This window comes from Lemur catta, chromosome X (genome assembly GCF_020740605.2).
Source record: "Lemur catta isolate mLemCat1 chromosome X, mLemCat1.pri, whole genome shotgun sequence".
In the NCBI taxonomy this organism is placed as follows: Eukaryota; Metazoa; Chordata; class Mammalia; order Primates; family Lemuridae; genus Lemur; species Lemur catta.
The window spans coordinates 72,561,450-72,583,728 of NC_059155.1; the positions used below are offsets into that span (position 1 = coordinate 72,561,450).

Here is a 22,279-nt window from a genome sequence, read left to right on the forward strand (position 1 = left end):
TCTTTATCCAATGACCCTGGTTTTATTTAATCAAATAGATGCCTTCAGGATAAAAATTGGGGGGGGGGAGAGAAAACCTTTAGAAAGGATCAAAGAGATTCCAGAGACCAGTGAACCAATGCAACCCATGGACCCCCTGGTGCAAACAGACCCATTGTAAGGAGACTGTTAGAGACACATGGGTGAGATGAAGGTGGGCTGAACCCTGAGGAATTTGCGTCAAGGCATTAAGGAATTAGTTGGCACTCTAGTTTGAATGTCTGTCCCCCCCAAAACTCACGTTGAAACTCAATGCCCCGAAAGGCAGTATTGAGACACGGGGCCTCTACGAGGTGACTGGGTGAAGAGGCTTCTGCCTTCATGAATGGATTAATCCACTCAGGGATTAACGCATTAATGGGTTGTCACAGGGTTGGAACTGGTGGCTTTATAAGAAGAGAGAGACTTGAGCTAGCACGTCAGCCCCTCCCCATGTCATGCCTGTACTGCCTTAGGATGCTGTCCCATGTGGGAGACAGAATAACGTCCCCAAAGATGTCCCTGTCCTAATCCCATGTGGTAGACAGAATAACGTCCCTGAAGATGTCCACGTCTAATGCCATGTGGGGACAGAATTGTGTCCCCAAAGACGTCCATGTCTAAATGCCACGTGGATGCCATCAGGGAGGACAGACCCCTGAAATACTTCAGCAGAGGTCGCTGTTTACGGAGCAGCCTGGACAGCACCTTCCACGGTCACATTTGTGGAGGGGGAGCGACCCCTTGGACTGGAAGCATCTTAGCCACATATCACATTTTTTAAAAATAAAAAAATATAGAAAACTCTACGAAGGCTCACAGCATTAACAACAACAACAACAACAACAACAACAACAACAACAACAACAACAACAAAATAAACTTCCAGAATGTCCTGGGCGTGGGGAGATGCGTCTGTGGCCTTCACACGCCCTCCGAGGCTCCTGTGACTTCTTCTACGGTCAACACGTCTTCCGTGTCCCCTTTTCCTGCCCCTGGTGTGAATTCCTCCCAGGTGACCTGAGGAGGACACGAGAGCCGTGAGCGTGGGGTTTCCGTGCGGCCTGTGTACATGTGGGTTGCTGCTCCCGGGAGGGAGATGTGACACAGGGTCAGCGTGTGTGTGGATTTGTGGCTGGGGAGTGAGCGGGTGGCCTTGGGGAGGGCTTGAGAGTGTGGATCCTGGCATGTGCAAAGGCCCTGGGGCTGGACGGAGTTCAGACGAGCAGGGAAAGGAAGCAGGAGGCATCTTGTCCTGGAGCCTGGACATGGTGCGGGTCAGAGGGGAGCGGGGGGTCAGAGGGCAGGAGGAGACTGGTCTGTGTGTGGGGGGAGGATGGAACGAGAGATGCTGAGTCTAGGATGGGGGTGAGGGACCAGGGGAAGCGCAGTCAGCAGGACACGGATCCAGCCACTCCCTGCGATGGCTCTGTGGTCCCACGGGGTGGAGATGCAGGAGATTTGGGGATGCCCCACACTCCCAGCCCCCCACCGTCCCCTGGGGCTCGCCCCCGCCCCACGGGGCCACCCACCTGGTGGTTATCGGTCAGTTTGTCTTTGATCTGCGGGACTGCGGGGAACAGCCGGTGCAGCCCCAGGACCCTGTAGAGACAGAGAGAGAGCGTGAAGCCGCTGCTGCCAAAATAGCTTCCCGCACCCGCGTGACGGGCCTCGTGACAGTGCCGTGTTCATAGCGCGTGCGCTCAACTCTCCGGAACGACTCCACGTAGAATCACCCAAGGACTGAGGAAACAGGAGATGCAGCAGGAGCGGTCATGCCAAGGAGGAATCCTTCTAGAATCTTCCCCCCGGGCTGCACACGGGCAGCTTCGGGGGCATCCGGGGACCCTGGCGTTGACAGTCCGGGTCCCCGTAAGACAGGCGTCTCCCCTGTTCCCGCCCAACCTTGAAGAATGTGGGTTTCCGGCTTGGCGGTTTTTTTGTTCCTGTTTTCCGTGTCGCTGTGTTGTCCTATAATTTAAGTATCGTTATTCAACCAGGACATTTTTTATTTTTTGCCGATATCACAGTCTTGTTGCAATTTTTAAAAAAAATTTTTAATTCTTTCTTTTTTTTTTTTTTGCAAGAAGTCTCTATCTGGAAGAAACCTTGTTGCATTTTGAGCAGGGCGTTGAGTTTCTTTCTTTCTGTGGAGAAAGCCCCTCCAGTTCCGCAGTGTGGGCAGCAGGTGTTTGTACCGGGCTCTGCAGCGTCTGCAAATGACCTGTCCGCGTCCCAACTCACAGTGTCTGGGGCCTCATTTGGAAATGGGGTCTCTGCAGATATAATTAAGTGAAGGATCTCGAGATGAGACCATCCTGGATCAGGGAGGGCCCTAAACCCAATGACAGTGTCCTCCTAAGAGACAGCAGAGGAGACACAGACGCAGAGGAGAAGCCACGTGGAGATGGACGCAGAGGCTGGAGTGACGCGGCCACAAGCCCAGGGACGCCTGGAGCCCCCAGGAACTGGGAGAGGCAGGAAGGAGCCTCCCCTGGAGCCTGCGGAGGGAGCGCGGCCCCGAGACACCTGCGTCTCACACTCCTGGGCTCCGGGCCTGGGGAAGAATAAATTCCTGACCAAAATAAGCACAGGACACCAAACCTGGACGGGGCCATCGGGACGGGCCACAGGTAGATGTTGACAAGGTTCCCACATCCCTGGGGGAGTTGACAGCTGCAAAGCTCCCCGCGCTTTGCGAAGCCCAGTGTGCAATGTTGCCACTGACTGCAGGACTGAGGGACCCGAGGGGCGGGGTGGGCTTGGTTGGAGCCTGCAGGTGAGAGTTACTGGAGGTGGGGGACATTCCGGAAAGAGGGAGCGTCTTGAGGCAAGAAGACAGCACCTCGGTGGGTGCTGCTGAGCTCTGCGGAGGGCTCGCGTCCTGCGGAACTGTGCAGTCAGCACGGCCAAGAGAATTTGAAGCCTCTCTGAGCAGGCGTCCTGGGGCGTCCGTCTGTCCGAGGTCACGATAAAGCCAGGTGACCAGCTCCAACGCGTGGGATCCACGGCGTGTACCGTCCGTGAGCTTCCCAGCTCTTCCCGAGCTACTCACTGCCGTTCACACTTCTGTACACGCGTGTTTTGCAGCTCTGCATCTGCCTTCCCTGATGGTAGGCTGGGACGAGGAGGAAGGGGACAGGGGCTGCGTCTAGGGGTGTCCACTGAGGGGCGGGTGGCACTAGGAGATGCTCCGTCTACAACGGGAGGAGCAAGCTGACCAGAGGAGGCTTCCAAGGGGGGACACATGTCTGGTCCAGCACAGGGGTCTCCAAGGCCTGACCAACCAGGACGAGGCAGAAAAGCCACACCGTGCAGAGATGACCAAGGCCACAAATGAGGGTCTCTGAAGTGTGTGCACAAGCAAGGTGACAGCGTCCTCTACTGACCCAACCTCATTAACACAGTCAAAATCGCACCCATGGCAGTTTACAAATAACCATGGCAACCCCGGAAATTGCCTTACAAGGTTAAAAACGAGGAGGGCTCCCAGTCCCGGGAATTCTCCACCCCGTTCCAAGAAAAACCATGAATATCCCACCCCCCGCTTAACATAGCATTAGGGATTAGCATAAAAAGCATTCCTAACCCCGGGGTGACGGTGTTCCTTGTTGGAACAGTCCCCTCTCTGCGGGCTTGGGGAGTGTCCTGTACATCCCGTACTCTGTCTTTAAACTCGGGGTCTCCTTCTCTTGCAGGGGTTGACCCGTTCCTTCTCCGGAATGTTCTGTGCTTCAGTAAACTTGGGCACTTTGCCTGCTTGCATGCGCTTGCTCTGCTCATTTGCTCCATCAACGCGGTGATACCAGCAACCAGTCTGCGGTACCGGGAACCCAGAACCAGGGAATATGGGGACCTGGCACCTGGTCCCCACGCCTGACACTGCCCCCAACAAGTCCTCCCTGTCCGGGGACCCACCCACGTGACCGCCCGGCGTCGGTGCAGGTTGACTTTGTCTTTGTGGCAGAGACAGACGGAGGTCGGAGGAAGCGCGTTCCTGGCATCCGGCGCTGTGGGCCCCCGGGGGACGCCAGGGGGCTCCGGGCATTACCTTTTACAGAGGAAGCCGAGTCCCAGGGCACAGAGGAGCGTCACCAGCACCACCAGCAGGTACACGTGCACGAGGCTGCCGTCCGCACCTTCCGACCCTGCAGAGACACGGACACGACAGACTTGCGTGTGCGGGGAACGGGCAACACGCGGCCAGTTCTTCCCTCTCCCGATCACGGCTAGGAAAACAGGGAGGTGTACTCCGAGCTCGACAACAGACAGACAAACAACACCGCTGGAAAATGGGGCTAAAAATGAGCAAAACCCCCCTCACAGCAACTCAAAGTTCCGTAAAGAAAAAAAAAAAAAAAAAAAAAAACCAAGGAAAAAAAAAAATGGGCAAAAAAAAATTTTGAATAGATATTTTGAAACTTACAGTTTTTCTGGCTTTTTTTTATTCTTGAGGATGATTTTTTAAAATTTTATTTTTAATTGGCAAATAATAACCGAGAGTATTTATGACATAAAGGGGGATGTTTTCATGTAGGCGCACAGTGTGGAATGATTAAATAGTGAATTCACAGACCGTCACCTGTCTGCTTATTGTGTGTGTGTGTATGTGTGTGCGCGTGTGTGTAGTGAGATCATTTAAAATGACTCTTTTACAGTAAATAAACCTCTTTTTTAATTAAAAAAATAAATTACATATAGCAATAACTTTTTAATTTTTTTTTTTTTTTTTTTTTGAGACAGAGTCTCGCTCTGTTGCCCAGGTTGGAGTGAGTGCCGTGGCGTCAGCCTAGCTCACAGCAACCTCAGACTCCCGGGCTTAAGCGATCCTCCTGCCTCAGCCTCCCGAGTAGCTGGGACTACAGGCATGCACCACCATGCCCGGCTAATTTTTTCTGTATATATATTTTAGTTGGCCAGATAATTTCCTTCTATTTTTTAGTAGAGACGGGGTCTCGTCTTGCTGAGGCTGGTCTCGAACTCCTGAGCTCAAACGATCCACCTGCCTCGGCCTCCCAGAGTGCTAGGATTACAGGCGTGAGCCACCGTGCTTGGCCAGCAATAACTTTTTATTAAAAAAATAAAATGACTCTTTTAGCAATTTTGAAATAGGCACTATGTTATTATGACTATATCACCAAGCTGTGTCATAGGTCACTAGAACTTATTCCTCCTGTCACCTGAAACCGGGAAACCAATTGCTGTTCAACTCTCTGCTCTTGTGCATTCAACTTTTTTAGATTCCATGTGTGGGCTAGATCTTCTAAACACATGGTTTTCAACACAATTGGCTCACATCTACTCGGCTTTTACTTTTGCTCAGTATCTAGAATAAATGCTTTTATGCAATAAATTTATTTTTTTTTAGAATACAGCACATTTGATCTGCTAATATTTGGAAATCCAGTTTAAAAAAAAAACAATTCTATCATGATTATCCTACCCAAATTTAATGCCCACCATTTTGAGATTTTTTTAAGTTTTATTAACAATGTAACACGTGTCAGGTTACAAATATATATATACGTTTATTGTAAAAAGTGCTTATTCCAGAGAGTAAGTACGACTGAAAGAACCAAATAGATGTGAGTCAACTTTGTTTAAAACCAGATGCCTACAAATGTCTATCTTTCCTTTCTGCCCGTTTTTTTTGAAACCCATTTTTAAATTAGGTTATTTGTGTTTCTGTCGTTGCGTTCTTTATATACATCTTGGATACAGAGCATTAAATACTTATCAGATATATGACTTGCAAATACTTTCTCCCATCCTGAGAGTGTGCTTCCATTTTCTTGATGATGTTCTTGGATGCACACACGCAGGGTTTTAATTTTGCTGAACTCACATTTACTTATAGCTTCTTCTGTTGTTGGGCATCGCTGAGACCGCACGGCCCAAACCCAAGACTGTAAACTAATCACTTTCTGTCCATGGCTGTCTCTTTCTGCTTATGCCATACTACTGAATAAATATTTCATACAAATTCTAAACTGGAAGTTACAAGAGTGAAAGTCATTGATCTTAGAAAAGACAAAAAAAAAAAAAAACGAAACCCAACACTTTCTGCATAAAAATGCTGAAATGTTCGAAAATGGTTGGGGGGGGAAAGCTAGACTTTTTAAGGATCCAACTGGCTTTAGGGCTACAACATTAAACTCTTGCCAACACAGGCCAGGCGTGGTGGCTCACGCCTGTAATCCCAGCACTCTGGGAGGCCGAGGCGGGTGGATCGCTTGAGGTCAGGAGTTTGAGGCCAGCCTGAGCAAGAGCGAGACCCCGTCTCTACTAAAAAAAATAGAAAGAAACGATTTGGACAGCTGAAAATATATATAGAAAAAATCAGCCGGGCATGGTGGTGCATGCCTGTAGTCCCAGCTACTCGGGAGGCTGAGGCAGGAGGATCACTTGAGCCCAGGAGTGTGAGGTTGCTGTGAGCTAGGCTGACGCTACGGCACTCACTCTAGCCCAGGCAACAGAGCGAGACTCTGTCTCAAAAAAAAAAAAAAAAAAAAACAACTCTTGCCAACACATAAAGATTGGAGGGAAAGCGTCTGTTGGCTGCATTGGAAATTTAGTCGCCTGGGATGGTTTTGTCCTGGTTAGGAGGAAACGGGTGTAGTTTTCATATCAGTTTCCCCTGAGCTGGGGCCAAGAGGGAGTGATCATTTCCTGACTAGGCACAGGGGGCGTTTAAATTTTCTCCACGACTGAGCACCGGGGACAAAGTGACATTGTGGGGCCCGTTTATGATATCACCTCTGTCTTCTTAGCTTCCTGGGATGGCTCACGGACACAGTCGGGATGTGACAATATCCCTAGTGATGCTCTAAATCCCAAACTCATTGCCCAGGAGAAAGCAGCTGGCATCTGCATCCCCTCCTGGGTGGCATCGGATGTCACCAATGTCCCTTATTTTATTTATTTATTTTTTTGAGACTCACTATGTCACCCGGGCTAGAGTGTCGTGGCATCAGCCTCACTCACAGCAACCTCCAGCTCCTGGGCCCAAGCGATCCTCCTGCCTCAGCCTCCAGAGTAGCTGGGACTGCAGGCATGCACCACCATGCCCGGCTAATTTTTTCTGTATATATTTTTAGTTGTCCAGATAATTTCTTTCTATTTTTCAGTAGAGACGGGGTCTCGCTCTTGCTGAGGCTGGTCTCGAACTCCTGACCTTGAGCAATCCTCCTGCCTTGGCCTCCCAGAGTGCTGGGATTACAGGCGTGAGCCACTGCGCCCGGCCACCGACGTCCCTTATATCTGCCCGTCGGCACAGCCCTTGCCCGCGCCCGGCTGACGCACTGCGCCCTGGGAGCACTCACCGAACTCCACGGGCTGGCTCCAGGCACTCCACTGCGGGATGCGGGCGTCCGCGGCTCGGATCTTGACCACGTGTTTAGCTCTGGGCTCAGAGCTCGGAAAGTGGTACTGATTCTCCAAATCGCCGGACACGTCAATCTTTGGAGAAAATGACAACGTTAGAGATAGTTGCCATCCGCGTCCAGGAAAGAAGCTGTCATTTTTTAATTATTAGTTTTGTTGTTGTTGTTGATTCCACCCCGAACACACCCTTTCTCCTCCGATCTCGGAAGCTAAGCAGGGTCGGGCCCGGTTAGTACCTGGATGGGAGACTGGCCGGGAAGACTATGGGCTGTAGGCTTAGAAAGAATAAAAAAATAAAAATTGCCTTTTTAAAATGTGAAATTAAGGAAAGCTTGGAAACCACGCTGTCTCAACGTAGGCATGAAAATCATAGGAAGAAGCGGTGATTGTGTTGCAGAATGAAAACCATCTAATCAGCATACTATGAGCGCAGTTTAGAACAAAGTGGTTTCTAGCGTTAACGTGTATCTTTCCATGCTGAGAATGCTGCATGCACGCTTACGTGAGTAATAGGGCAGTGAGTGATTGCTTCCCCGAATCTCTGCTCCGGGAACTCACACCTGTATGTATATAGATGTAGAAACTGCTCAGGAGCAAGAACAGGCATCCAGAGACTCAGACACGGACGGTTCTACAAGGGATATATGGAGATCCCCAAGTCCAGCTAACTCCTTTGACAGAAGAGGATGGATACTGAGGGTCAGAGTGGCAGGTAGACTCGGAAAATATGGCACAAACGTATTTTAAAGTTCTAACTCTAGAGGGCGTGTCAGAGGGAAAAATAATCTAAAACATCCAGCGAGATATTTTCTTAAGCAACAGAGAGGAGTCGAATGTAACAGACATGAATAGTCCAACAACGGGGACGTGAGCACTGGAGCACAGAGTGGATTCCGCCAGTGAGTGCTCAGGGTAGCGCCCAGGACTCGGAGACGTCCGCGCTCTGGTTCCAGGGTCCCGTCCCATCCTGGCCGCCGTGGGCCACCCTGGGGATGCAGCGAGTGTCCCCAGCACCCACACGGTAGGACGATGGAAGATGTTCCGATAGGGTCGGGGGCAGAACTCACCAGTGGGTTCGTGCTGTCGGGTGGGACGTTCTGGGGAAAAACAAAACAAAACAAGATAGACGGTTCATGTTTCTCCGTTTCTAAGGATTTTCAGAAGTTAAATCCACACTGTCCCGTGTGTGTGTGTGTGTGTGTGCATGTGCGTGTGCGTGTGTGTATGTGTGCATGTGTGCATGTATGCTTGTGTGCATGTGTCCATGTGTGCGCGTGTGTGCATGTGGGTGCATGCGTGGGTGCATGCGTGTGTGCATGCGTGCGTGTGTGTGCGCATGTGTGTGCATGTGTGCGTGTGTGCGCGTGTGTGCATGTGCGTGTGCATGTGCGTGCACGTGTGTGCATGTGTGTGCATGTGTGTGCGTGTATGTGTGTGTGTGTGCATGTTCCCTACAACCTTCTCGGGGCTTCTCCACCCTCAGCTCTGCTTGTCCCGCCTCCATCCCCCTCCCATGTGGACCCCCCAGTCTCATTCCCGGGGTCACTCAGCTGCCACTGGGGCGTGTCCCGGGCCCCGAGGCTCTGTGGGCGGTGCAGGGCGGGTCCCGCTCACCTTCCTCTGGATGTCCAGCTGGTACTGGAACTCGCTATGGGACAGGGCCCGCCTCGTCCTGGGCTTGTCCCAGCGGATGAGGCAGTGCGAGGCGTTGCAGCATATGGTGATGTTGGTGGGCGGGCCGTACCTCTCTGTGGCAAGGACACAGGACACAGCCTGAACCTGAGGGACCCACAGGCCTGCCCCTCCCGGGCGGGGCTGCAACCTGAGCTCTGCCCGCCTGGCCCGGCTGCCACCTGCGGGTCTCACGGCTGCTTCAGGGCAGGGTCGGTGTGTTGGACTCAGTGTGTGTCTTGCCTGGGGAGGGAAGGAGGGAGGGAGGGAAGGAGGGAGGGAGGGAAGGAAACAAGGAAGGAGCGAGGGAAGGAGGGAGGGAGGGAAGGAGGGAAGGAGGAAGGAGGGAAGGAGGGAAGGAAACAAGGAAGGAGGGAAGAAGGAGGAAGGAGGAAGGAGGGAAGGAGGAGGAAGGAGGAAGGAGGGAAGTCCTAAGCTATGTCTGGACAACTGGTCGGTGTGAGACTTCTCTGGCTACTGTAAATCTCATCAAATCTGCGTGCATATCCGATCCCATTTAACTTTCTTTTCTTTAAAAAGATGTTTAAATTTTATTTTTTTAAGCTGACGCATGATGACTGGTCCTATCTATGTGTCGCAGAGCGATGTCTGGATACATATCAATGTCTGGTGATCACATCAGGGTAATGACCACACCCATCGCCTCAAACATTTAGCACGTCTTTGCGTGGGGAACATCCAGCCTCCTCCGTGTCGCTGTTTGAAACCATGTAGCACATTATTGTGAAAACTACAGCCGTCCCTCAGCGCTGTAGGAGGCCAGACCTCAGCCTCCCGCCTGGCTGGAATTTTACCTCCTTTAACAGATCCCCTCCCCCACCCTTCCCAGCCTCCGGGACCCCCTGTTCTACCTCTTACTTCTATGACATCCACTTTCTTAGCTCCCACGCATGACTGAGGACATGCAAAATTTGTCTTTCTGTGCCTGGCCTATTTCACATCCCATAATGCCCTCCTATTCCATCTGTGAGGCCACAAATGACGGGATTTCATGCTTTTTTACGGCTGAAGAGTGTTCCGCTGTGCATGTGCCGCATTTTTTTGTGCATTTACTTGTTCACGAACACCCAGGTGGATTCCACATCTTGGCTGTGGCAAACAGCACTGGCATGAGCGTGGGGTGCAGGTGTCTCTCCTTTTTAATGTTTTTTCATATTTCAGCTTACACCGGGGGTACAGATGTTTAGGTTACATAAATTGCCTTTGCCCCCCTTGAGGCAGAACTACAAGCCTGTGCATCCCCCAGACGGTGCACACCGCACCCATTAGGTGTGAATTTACCCATCCCCTCCTCCCCACGCACCTGCCTGACACCCCATGAATGTTACTACCGTATGTGACCCTAAGTGTTGATCAGTTAGTACCCATTTGATGGTGAGTCCATGTGGGGCTTGTTTTCCCATTCTTGGGATACTTAGTAGAATGGGCTCCAGCTCCGTCCAGGATAATACGAGAGGGGCCAGTTCAGCACTGTTTTTGTGGCTGAGTAGAACTCCGTGGTGCACATAGACCCTATATCTCTTTGATACACTGATTATTTTCCTTTGGATAAATGCCCCGGAGTGAGATTGCTGGGTCGGACGGAGGCCCTGTCTAACTGAGAAATGCACGCTGGATTTGGAAGCTCAGAACAGAGACTATATAAACTATCTCATTCACTGCCGTGATGCAGATTATGTTTTATATATATAAGCATTAAATGGTACGGGTCTGTGCTAATTTGTCCCACAGGCAGCCCAGGAAACTTACGTGGATTCCCACGCCAATTCTGTTTGACTTGTAAACCACAGAGAATCCACAGGTGTGTTCTCACCTATCTCCTTCGTGGACAAAACGGAATCGAAGAACTGGATCCCCGCGGCGTGGCTGGTCCCGTTGACCAGAAAGTAGTTGCGGAAAGTCAGCCCCGAGAGGTTGTGCAGGTGGCAGCCCACGTGGGTCCCCAAGTGTTGGATGTAATGAGGACATTCTCGCTCCCTTTTTCTCCTGGAGGAGTCCAACGTGTTCAGAGACACAACCAGAAAAAAAAAAAATCAACATTATTTGTGTGCCGCCTTCACTGCTTCCCCGATGGTCACGCGGATGAACTCAACACTTACTTTGAGTCTCGTATGTACAAAAAATACTGGACGTCACCCGGGGCCGCGGGACCCTTCGCCCAGGTGCAGTTCATGAAATCCACGTCGTAGATGAAACAGGAGAAGTTGTGGGCGGCCGTGCCCTCCCCACCTGGGAAGATGCAGAGGTAAAATAACTTTCGCTCAGTGATAAAAACGGGATGGACGTTGATGCTGGTGGAGGGCGGGTGGTCTCGGGGGGTCCCTGTGCTGCCCTCCCTACCTGGGTTAGTATAGAGCACTTTTTCCCGAAACGATCGTTCGCTGGTGTTGACTTGAACCTCCAGCAGGACTCCTCGATGCAGAGAAATGTCCTCAAAGTTGCACCAACAGTCCTTCGTCCTGGGCTGAAAAAAGTTGCAACCTCCTGGGCCATTTTGTAGAGACACAGGGAAACCTGTTTTTGTTTCTGTTTTTGAGACAGACTCTTACTCTGTTGCCCAGACTAGAGTGCAGTGGCATCATCATAGCTCACGGCAGCCTCAGATTCCTGGGCTCAAGCGATCCTCCCACCTCAGCCTCCCAAAGTGCTGGGATTATAGGTCCACGCCCACCACACCAGCTAATTTTTGTATGTTGTAGAGATGGGGTCTTGCTATGCTGCCCAGGCTGGTCTCAAACTCCTGGGCTCAAGCGATCCTCCCACCTCAGCCTCCCAAACTGCTGGGATTATACGTCCACGCCCACCACACCAGCTAATTTTTCTGTGTTGTAGAAATGGGGTCTTGCTATGCTGCCCAGGCTGGTCTCAAACTCCTGGGCTCAAGCAATCCTCCTGCCTCAGCCTCCTGAGTAGCTGGGACTACAGCCAATGCTGATGATGGGACTAAGTCTATCATCTGGACCCTCTCGCATGGATCAAACAAGCAAAAGCCTGTCACTCTGTACAGGTATGGATGGAGATTTCTCCAAGCGACACCTGCCTCAATGGGTCCCCAAGTTCGAAAGTCACACGGTAAAACTGACGTCTTCCCTGACAGCTGTCAGTGGACGTTTACTCCCCTCAAAAGTCGCCCCTGGATATTCTGGGAGGTTTCGGGTACCTACGGGGCTCTGCTGCCCTTGCGTGTCTCCCCATCCAGCCGGCCTGCCACAGGTCCCCTTCCTGAATGTCCCCAAGGTCCTGCTGGGGTCTTGCATCCCCCGTGGCTCTAGGCAGCCCTACTGGCTCTGAAGCTGCAGACGCCCCCGGCTGGGGGCTTGTCCCCTGGTGTGGATGCCTGGGCCCCTCGGTCTGCCCCGGGGGCCCTGCAGCCCTGGGAGCTGGGCCGGGATGGTCCCAGGGTCACTGTATACGTACCCTGTATGTATCTGTCCATCATCTGCGTTTCTCTCTTCCTCTTCTCCCTCCTCCCCTCCCCTCTTCCACCTCTGCCGCCCTCCCTCCCCCTAAACCTGACATTGAGTCCACGGAGGGGGGGGACACAGTGACAAAGGAGACCCCCCTCCATTGCTCCTCCCCTTTCTCCACGGACTCAGGCCCCCGTCCCCGTGCGCCTGCCGGGATCAGTTTCCCCTTAGCTGCCCCACGCTGCTGCCCCAGGGGGTCAGGCCTCCGACACGCCTGGCCCAGGAGCCGGCACCGCCCCGGTCCCCCCCGCGTCCCACCCTGCGTGTCTCCAAATGCCGCCCGTGTGCCTTCAGCTCGTCTCCGCCCTTCTCCGGCTTTGCGGAGGGCCGCGCGGAAGACGGCGCTGAGCGCGGAAGCCGGCTCACCTTTTTCACGGCGCGGTCTCCCTCCCTGGGGACCATGGCGCACGTGACGCTGGTGGTGTTTTCTCGGCAGTCCCAGGCCAGCTTCATGTTGCTGGGGTCGAACTTCACATGGAGAGCGGGCTCCGGTGCCGGGGTTGGCGCATCTGCAAGGAGCGGCCGCCGCGTTCAGAAGCGACTCTGCCCAACCGACTAGCCATGAGGCTCGGGGCCGGAGGCGGTGGGCTCTCCGCTGTCCTGCAGGCCGCCCTGGGACAGCTCCACGGAGCAGACGCCTCCTCAGTGGGACAATGTTCCGGCTTCAGCCTTCGACGGACCCCAGGGGAAGCCCAGGGCGAGAGAAATCCATGCGGGTCCACGCGCAAACCCAGGGCAAACCCAGGGCCTTGTCCCCACCCTCTTCGCAAATCACAGTGACTTTCAGAAACGCAAAGGCAGCCTTGAATCTCAGCGCTGTCGCACACCAGCTGTGTGACTTCCTGCAAGTGGCTGTACCTCTCTGTTCCCCAGACGTCTCCACCCTCAGAAGGTTGGTTAAAAGCCACAAAAGCAAGTTGCACTTGGGCAGTTTTCAAAAGGTGGTTTTGGGGACACCCCCGGGGGCCCCTGAGAACCGTTCTTGGGGAGGGCGGAGGCGGCTGACGAGGTCTTCCTTGCCCAGGCCTGGGAACTGCTGCCCAGGGAGCTTTCCGTACCTGCCCGGCCTGGGCCAGGTGAGCTCACCCTGGAGCAACGTCTGACAGCCTCAGTTTCCCACTCATAGCCCAGAAAGCACGACAGAACCAGGTCACCTACACCCAAGGCCCCTACCGTGTTTCCTCGAGACCTAACTGTGTTATTTTACCTGTAACCTTCCCCAAATGGCAGTAGCCTCATTACCAGCATGCACAGGTGGCACAGCGGCATTTTGAAATCCCGAACAGCTGTTGCTAATTAACATGGTATTTAGCACAGTGCTTTGGAACCAATGTCACATGGCGTCACCTCATTCTTCCTGTCTCCAGCTGCGATATCACAGCCCTAAACCTCCTCACGCAGCACGCCAGGGACAGAGGACAGCTTCCGAGCTGCCGGCCCGAGGTTTTCAGGCCTGCTCTGGCCGAGGGGCTGTGACAGCTGGGGCAGGTCGCTGCACTGCCCTGACCCCGTCCCCTCACTTGTGAATTTGAGGGTGTCTGATGAGCATGTGAGGGTTGGGATGATAATGTGTTTTAGGGGCTGACACATAGTGTGTCTTCAGGGACGTCAGCCAACCTGCGCCAGCCCTCAGCTCCTGGAGAAACTTCTCTGGACCCTGGACACACACCTGGTCCACCCTCACCACGGAGACCCGCCTGGTCCCCTGTCACCACGGAGACCCGCCTGGTCCACCTTCACCACAGAGACCCGCCTGGCCCACCCTCACCACGGAGACCCGCCTGGTCCACCCTCACCACGGAGACCCACCTGGTCCCCTGTCACCACGGAGACCCGCCTGGTCCACCCTCACCACGGAGACCCGCCTGGCCCACCCTCACCACGGAGACCCGCCTGGCCCACCCTCACCACGGAGACCCACCTGGTCCCCTGTCACCACGGAGACCCGCCTGGCCCACCCTCACCACGGAGACCCGCCTGGTCCACCCTCACCACGGAGACCCGCCTGGTCCACCCTCACCCTGGAGACCTGCCATTGAAACACAAAAATGCCGTGCAGACCCAGGTCTTGATCCCGGCCCTGTCACTCGCTGGGTGGTTATTAGGTTAGACCACGCAGGTGTTGGAGCCTCAGTTTTCTCATCTGTAGGATGGGTGTGTGGCGTTCACAGCACCAAAGGGGGAGAGGACAACAGGAGCTCTGAGGCTTCTAGCAGGCCACCTGAGGCACACCGGGTCCCTAATAAACACTGGGGTGAAATGAAATTGGACCCCAGCATCAGGATATGTCCCCAGGCATGACGGACATCTACATGGGGCCACAGTGAAGCGTCAACAAAGTCCCCACACTCACCCAGGTGCTCCGGAGTCAGCAGGAACGCCGGGTGCAGCAACTCGGAGAGTAGAAGGGCCGTCGCCAGGAGAACCATGGGGCTGCCCACGGGACAGGGATGCACTGCAGGGGACACAGTGTCACAGGTTGGGAAAATCAGCTCTGCTAGGGGACTCCTGGCAGGGGACCCCCTGGGGTGCTCCCCCAGGGACATGGTCCACAGAAACAAACCCAGTGGGGTGGTCAGGGGGTGACCTGCCGCCCGGGGGACCAACACTGGCTGCAGAGGGTCCACAGAAACGTCAATCTATGCAACCCATGGGATCAAGAAGGGGACATCTTTGAGGACGTTATTCTATCTATCATGTGCGATTAGGACATGGACATCTTTGGGGACATTATTCTGTCTACCACATGGGATTAGAAGAATGTGGACATCTCTGGGGTCTCAAGATGGTTAACTTATGTGAGGCTTTGCTGATTCCTGGTGCAGGGGACCTCAGGGCCATGGATGACACAAAATGCTGACCCTGAGGTGCTCTGGGAAAATTGCTATGGTTCATACTAGTTTCTCACTGCTTCCACTTTCTTTTAATAATTAGTGTGGATTTCAGGAGAAGAGAACAAGAAATGATGGGTCAGGTTTCCATTTTGATAATAACGGGGGTTTTTGTTACTTTTTGAGTTATTTTATTTATTTATTTATTTTGAGACAGAGTCTCACTCTGTTGCTCAGGCAAGAGTGCCGTGGCGTCAGCCTCGCTCACAGCAACCTCAAACTCCTGGGCTCAAGCGATCCTCCTGCCTCAGCCTCCCGAGTAGCTGGGACTACAGGCACTGCCACACCTGGCTAATTTTTTCTATACATTTTTAGTTGTCCAGTTAATTTCTTTCTATTTTTAGTAGAGACGGGGTCTTGCTCTTGCTCAGGCTGGTCTCGAACTCCTGACCTGGAGTAATCCTCCTGCCTCGGCCTCCCAGATTGCTAGGATTACAGGCGTGAGCCACCGCGCCTGTTTTTTTTTTTTTTTTTTTTTTTACCTTGAGTTTTGCTATAATGTAAAAGGGTAAGTGAAAAACGGAAGAGGAAGAATAAGAGGGGTGAGTATCTAAAAAGCCACAGGGGCACCTTAGCACACTCACTGCCCTGTGAATTGTATTTAACTGGGGCTGGTTTCCACCCTGGGGCCATATGAAGCAAGTCCTGCTGCTGGTTGGTGAAAATCTTACTTGTGATGTTCTTATTGTCCCCATGAATATTGACAATTTCATTCTAAAAACATGGACTACATTGCATAGAACTGACACACAGAAAACAAGAAGAAATAACAAATCAGAAAGGATCATTTTGTTTTAATAAAACACTGTGGCCCCGGGGAAAAAAATTCTTTTTTTTCTAGTGTGTCAGTCACTGTGTTAAAATCATATTGCTGTGTGAAAGAAGCCAGTGTGAAATGGCTACACATTGTATGACTGCAACATAGGGACATTCCGGAAAAGGCAAAAGTGATAGAGACATCAAGAGGTCAGAGGTTGCCAGGAATTAGGGGGTGGGAGGGATGAGCAGGCAGAGGATGGAGGATGTTTGGGGTAGTGAAACTGCTGTGTGACACTGTAGGGGTGGGTCCCTGTCATTAGACATTTGTACAGTCCCGTAGAATGCACAAAACCAGCATAAACCCCAGTGTAAACTGCGCCTTTCCTTAGTAACAATGTGTCAACACGGGCTCGGCCCTTGCAACAATGTAGCGACCAATACACCACGGGCCTGGACCTTGCAACACTATAGCGACCAATACAACACAGGCTCGGCCCTTGCAACACTGTAGCGACCAATACAACATGGGCTCAGCCCTTGCAACACTGTAGCGACCAATACACCCTGGGCCTGGCCCTTGCAACAATGTAGCGACCAATACAACACCGGCCTGACCCTTGCAACAATGTAGCGCACCAGTGCAACATGCTAATGGAAACTGCGTGCATATAGGAACAAGCTGGATTTTTTTGTAAACATAAAACTGCCCTCCCAAAACAAAAATAAATAAAGACTTACAGTTTGTTTGCTTGTTTTTTAAGGGCAGGTATGAACGTGTCCAGTTGGGAGACCTCCCCAATCCCCAGTGGGCTGCCACCGTTGTGACCTCATCTCCTCCACATCCGCCCCGGGGTGCGGAGGCCGACTCTGAGCCTCAGGTGCGCACACCTGGGCCATGCGGTGCACCTGGGGGAACCGCCCGCCCAGCCTGAGGTCCGTGCACCCGATGTTCTCTCTGGGGTTGCCCCTCCCTGAGCTGTCAGGGTCTGCAGGGAGCCTCACTTGCCGTGGAAGGGAAGCAAAAGCCACTGGACCAGACCTGTGTCTTCCCCACCCACCTTGAGCCCGTGTGTGTGCAACAGGGATGAGCCCAGCTTCCTCCCCTGAGGGCTGAATCCCGCTCCATCCAGGTCCCTCGAGACCTCACCTGGGTCTTTCCAGACTTTCTCCGCCCTGGGGGGGCTCCCGCACCGCACCCGAGAGACGCCGGGTCTGCCTGGTTGCAGCCCGGGCTGCAGATGCAATGAGGCCCCCGGGTGACTGTGACAGGTGCAGAACCCCACTGGGTCTTGCTAGCCCTCTCCGCTGGGCCGTTCAGTGTTTTGGGCACTGACGTTCTTCTTGGGGCCAACTTCTCCCACCGTCACCTAGTGCCTGAGTGTCCTGGGGCTGCCATAGTGAAGGACCACAAACTGGGGACTTAAAACTACAGGAATTTGTTCTCTTGCAGTCCTGCAGACCAGACGTCGGAGATCAAGGTGCGGGCAGGGCTGCGCTCCCACCGGAGGCTGCAGGGGAAGGTGCTTCCTTGCCGTAGCCTGACCGAGTGGTTTCCTCCCCTCTCTTTGCACCATGCACCTGCCAGGCCACTGGTGTCTGTGACATGTCCAGGGGCTCTCGGTGCCTTGGAGCTGAGCTGCCACTCAGCGGGGAGCGGGCAGGTGGGGTAGGCACGGGTCACATTGTGAGACCCCTTAGGTGTTTGCGGTTTCTGTCCCAACTCCTCTCCTTGTCTTTCCAGCTCTGCTGTATGGCTTATAGGAGGCCAGAACACAGCGCCCCAAATGTGACCGTGAGACCAGAATGCACCACCCCAAGTATGACTATGAGACTAGAACAGTCTGCCTCAAATACGACGGTGGGAGACTAGAATATGCCACCCCAAATGTGACTACGAGAGCGGAACACACCAGCCCCCAAACACACCCTCTTGGCACGCAGATTATTTTGAGCTGGTTATATTTCGAGAACACATCCAAACACTGCGTTGACGTTGCCCTTTCATACAAGAGACCCTGACATCTGGCAAGGGATCCTCCACTTCCAAGATCACCTCCCGCTCTGTCCCCGAATGAAGGCGTCTCTAACTCAGCACAGGCTGCAACCAACGGAGGCGGTGCTGACTTGAGTCTGCATCTCAAACTTCACCGCAGTTCACCTCGATTTTCCCGGTCGCCTCCCCGTGGCCGGGCTTTCCCACTCCCTTGTCTTCGGTTCCAGCTGCAGACGACATTCAATCCTCAGTTCCAAGCCTCGGCTTTGGGCCCTACTCACTCTTCTCCGGGCAACTCCTACGCATACGTGAGGGTTCGTACGCCCGTTCACACACGCGCGCTTGTTCTTCTCTCGTTAATCCGCCTCTCGTCACGGGGGCCGCAGCCAGCGAACCCCAGAAGAGGGGAAGGAGAAGACCTCTGTCCTCGCTGTGCCCTTTCACGAGCTCATCTCCCTTCCTCGGGGACGCCCCGTCCACGCTGCTTCAGGGTCGGGTGCGGAGCTGGTGCCGGCAGATGTGCCCCCTTTAGGGGGACTGTGACTCGCTTCTTTCTTAAGATAGATTGTTCCCCATTTCGCTTCCTCCGAACCGAGCGCCCACTGGCCTCCTTCTTGGTTTTGTGATGGTGCAACACCACACGCTTCTTTAAACTTGACTCAAAAAAAAAAAAAAAAACAAAAAAGAAAAACCAAAAAAACCCTGAAACCCAACCCATCATCCACAGGCCAAAGGAGGCATGCACACTAGTTTCTCTAATCTGCTTTCTCTCTCTATGGAGTTACCAGTTCTAGATGTTCTATGCAAATACAAAATCATTCTATATTCTGGGCTTTTTGTCCACACCCTACCCGCTTTCTCTTCTTTCAGTTTCCACAGCCTGAGTTTTCTCGTCCCCTTTCTACAGACTCCGGCTCCCCTTAAGGTACGAGCTGCCGAGTTCCACCTCCCGGAGCAGCTGTGCAGATTCGGAGCACGTCTGATTCCCGGCTTCTCAGATTCAAAGCGAGCACTGAACGATTTGCATCTGAGCGCCTCAGACGGGACACACACAGGAAACCCCCGACGGACGGTTCCAAGGCAGATCTTGACTTGGACGGTCCAGGTTGGAGCTGAAATGTGTCATTTCTGAAATGCTCTGGGTGCAGCCGGCCTGCGGGCCAACCCCCTGGGGTTGGGGACGTGGGGCTCCCTGAGGTCTGGGGGAGGCACCCGCTTGCTGAACTTGGACAACACACCAGGACACATCATAGTGCCTCGTGTCACCCCCAGGAGCAAGCCGGCTCCTTCCCATGGCTGACACGGACCTTAACAGGCAGCTCCCCCGTGACATCCCCGTGCGGACCCTGTTCCTGCGGGGATTCCAGTTTCCCACCCTCAGGTCCCCACGGCCCCGCCGGAGCAGAAAGACCCACCACCGCGACTCAGCACGTTCACGGGCCACAGAAGCAAGGAAGCGGCTTACCCAGCGGCGGCATCCGTCCGCCCGCCGTCGGCTCACTTTTCTTCCCTCCTTCGCCCGACTCCCCGGCATCCACACGCCCTGCTTTCGGACACTCTCCCTCCTTGGAAAGTGAGCACACTGATTCCAGGGCTGCAGAGTTTCAGGCCGGGCCCTTCCCTTTTTCCTTGAATTCCCCCTCCTAACCTCACGCTTCCTCATTTTACATAACGTTGAGAAATCCATGACAAGCAAGTTCATGGTCTCTCAGCGTCCGCTCCCAAGAGTGTCCCTTGCAAAGCTCAAGTGTGAACCACACACACACCCTTGTGCTGTCTACAGAGTGCCAGGAAGAACCAAGCAGAGGTGTGTTGGCTTGCAAACAGGTGATGCCTATACAAAGCACAGGGCTCTGTGGACACATGATCGAAGAGGATGCCAGGACAGTGACAACGGCTGAGGGAAAAGGTGGCTGCACAGACTCTGTCACCCCCAGCGTCCTGTTCCCGAAGGAGCTGTCTCTTAGACCACTCGCGTTGCTATAAGCGACTACCCAAGGCTGGGTGCTAGAGAAAGAAAAGAGATTTATTCAGCTCACCATTCTGCAGGCTGCACAAAAGGTGTGGCGCTAGCGTCTGCATCTGGCGAGGGACCCCGGCCGTCCCCACTCACAGCACAAGGGGAATGAGAGACGGCATGCTCAGGGGTGGCGTGGCCACGCAGAAACCAGAGAGAGAAGTGGCCGGTGGCAGGTTCTTTCCAACAACCAGGGCTTGTGGAAACCAAGCGCAAGAGCTCACTGGCTCCCTGGAGAACTGCAGGAAGCTATTTATGAGGGGTCCGCCCCACCCTGACCTGCACACCTCCCACCGGCCCCACCGCCAACATTGGGCATCAAGTTTCAGCATGAGGTTTGGCAGAGCCCAACAAACAGCCAAACCGTAGCAAGTGGCTTCTCCCCAGCATTGATTAGGGAAGGTTATCGTCCCAGGAGTTCAACCAGATGTGCTCACCGAGGCTGCCCAGCCTGGGCCTCATGGTGGGTCTTCCTGTCCCAATGGTGCCTATCAGTTGCTGACTTCCACCATCGATGTAGAGAAGTTTGTCTTCCCAGGAGTTCAACCAAATGGCTCATTGAGGCTGCCCAGCCTGGGCATCATGGTGGGTCTTCTTGTCCCAATGGTGCCTATCAGTTGCTGACTTCCACCATCGATGTAGAGAAGTTTATCTTCCCAAGAGTTCGACTAGATGCACTCACTGAGGCTGCCCAGCCTGGACACCATGGTGGGTCTTCTTGTCCCCAATGGTGCATACCTTGTTGGTGAGTTCCACCATCAATGTAGAGAAGTTTGTCTTCCCAGGAGTTCAACCAGATGCACTCACTGAGGCTACCCAGCCCGGGCGCCATTGTGGGTCTTCTTGTCCCAATGGTGCCTATCAGTTGCTGACTTCCACCATCGATGTAGAGAAGTTTATCTTCCCAGGAGTTCAACCAGATGCACTCACTGAGGCTGCCCAGCCTGGGCATCATGGTGGGTCTTCTTGTCCCAATGGTGCCTATCAGTTGCTGACTTCCACCATCGATGTAGAGAAGTTTGTCTTCCCAGGAGTTCAACCAGATGCACTCACTGAGGCTGCCCAGCCTGGGCATCATGGTGGGTCTTCTTGTCCCAATGGTGCATTATCAGTTGCTGACTTCCACCATCGATGTAGAGAAGTTTGTCTTCCCAGGAGTTCAACCAGATGCACTCACTGAGGCTGCCCAGCCCGGGCGCCATTGTGGGTCTTCCTGGCTTCAGTGGCACATACCTTGTGGCTCACTTTCAACTTAGGGCCACTTCTGTTCGATTCCCTTCATCAGACCTTCACTAAGCACCCAAGGGATTTCAGAGGGGGTAGGAAGCAGATTCGCGGCTCACGGCAGGACAGGCTGAGTAGGAAAGCAACAGAGGCCGGGGCATCATGCAGGGTGCCCCCGGGGAGGGGCCTTCTCACATGGTTATGGGCAAGGGCACGCTGGGGCAGAGGCTGCGGTTTGATCTGGACCACAGAGGATGTGCTAAGTCTCAGTGGAGGATTAGAGCACTGAGTGGGAGCTCATGGGCATCGAGCACCGCAGGAAGCTACAGATACCCTTTCATGAGAAGAAATATGCAGATGGAGGTTGGGCTCCAAGGCCACCCTGACGGCAGCTGTGGGTTGGGATGGGCCAGCTCTGGCCTGGTGCGTAATTCCCGATGACAGTATTGACGGGGTGTTGCGTGGTGCAGGTGGCCACAGGAGAACCCTGCTCCCTCATTTGCAGTCTCAGGAATCCCAGAAGCAGAAGAATCTCTGGAACAGGAGAAGACCTCTGTGCGCAATGAGAGGCAGGCAGAATGTCCAGGAGACAACTGTGACCGGGCGCTGGGGGTGGAGACAGGTGGAGGTGCCGCTGCTAACTGGCCTTCAGGGCTGAGAAAATGCCAGAATGTTGGTGCCTTCCCAGAGTTGGAGAAATAGGAGGAGGAGTCCACGAAGGGGGCAGAGTGGGGAGAGGAGATGCTGGGTCCAGTTGTGCCATGTTTAGTGGCTTCCTGGCGGAAACTCCAGGTGGGGGCGTCCAGCAGGGAGTTGGATGTCAGGATCTGAATCA

The 22,279-nt window shown here is 53.6% G+C and overlaps 1 protein-coding gene across 4 annotated transcripts; it reads right to left on the reverse strand.

Moving 5' to 3' along the window:
- LOC123628075 (granulocyte-macrophage colony-stimulating factor receptor subunit alpha-like) lies at positions 1-19,811 on the reverse strand. 4 transcript variants are annotated; one of them, XM_045537703.1, is made up of 12 exons: positions 19,669-19,811; positions 14,914-15,015; positions 12,927-13,069; positions 11,434-11,557; positions 11,193-11,322; positions 10,907-11,079; positions 9,016-9,149; positions 8,469-8,498; positions 7,341-7,476; positions 4,070-4,166; positions 1,551-1,620; positions 1-1,038 (listed from the first exon to the last, which is right to left on the reverse strand). In XM_045537703.1, the coding sequence occupies exons 1-12, from the start codon at positions 19,679-19,681 to the stop codon at positions 943-945; spliced, it is 1,248 nt and encodes a 415-aa protein (XP_045393659.1). In that variant the 5' UTR covers positions 19,682-19,811; the 3' UTR covers positions 1-942. The 4 variants fall into 4 exon arrangements, with proteins under 4 accessions (XP_045393659.1, XP_045393658.1, XP_045393657.1 ...); XM_045537702.1 differs by lacking the exons at positions 1-1,038; positions 1,551-1,620 and adding exons at positions 2,496-3,215; positions 3,608-3,835; XM_045537701.1 differs by lacking the exons at positions 1-1,038; positions 1,551-1,620 and adding an exon at positions 2,496-3,835.
- Positions 19,812-22,279: the final 2,468 nt, after the last annotated feature.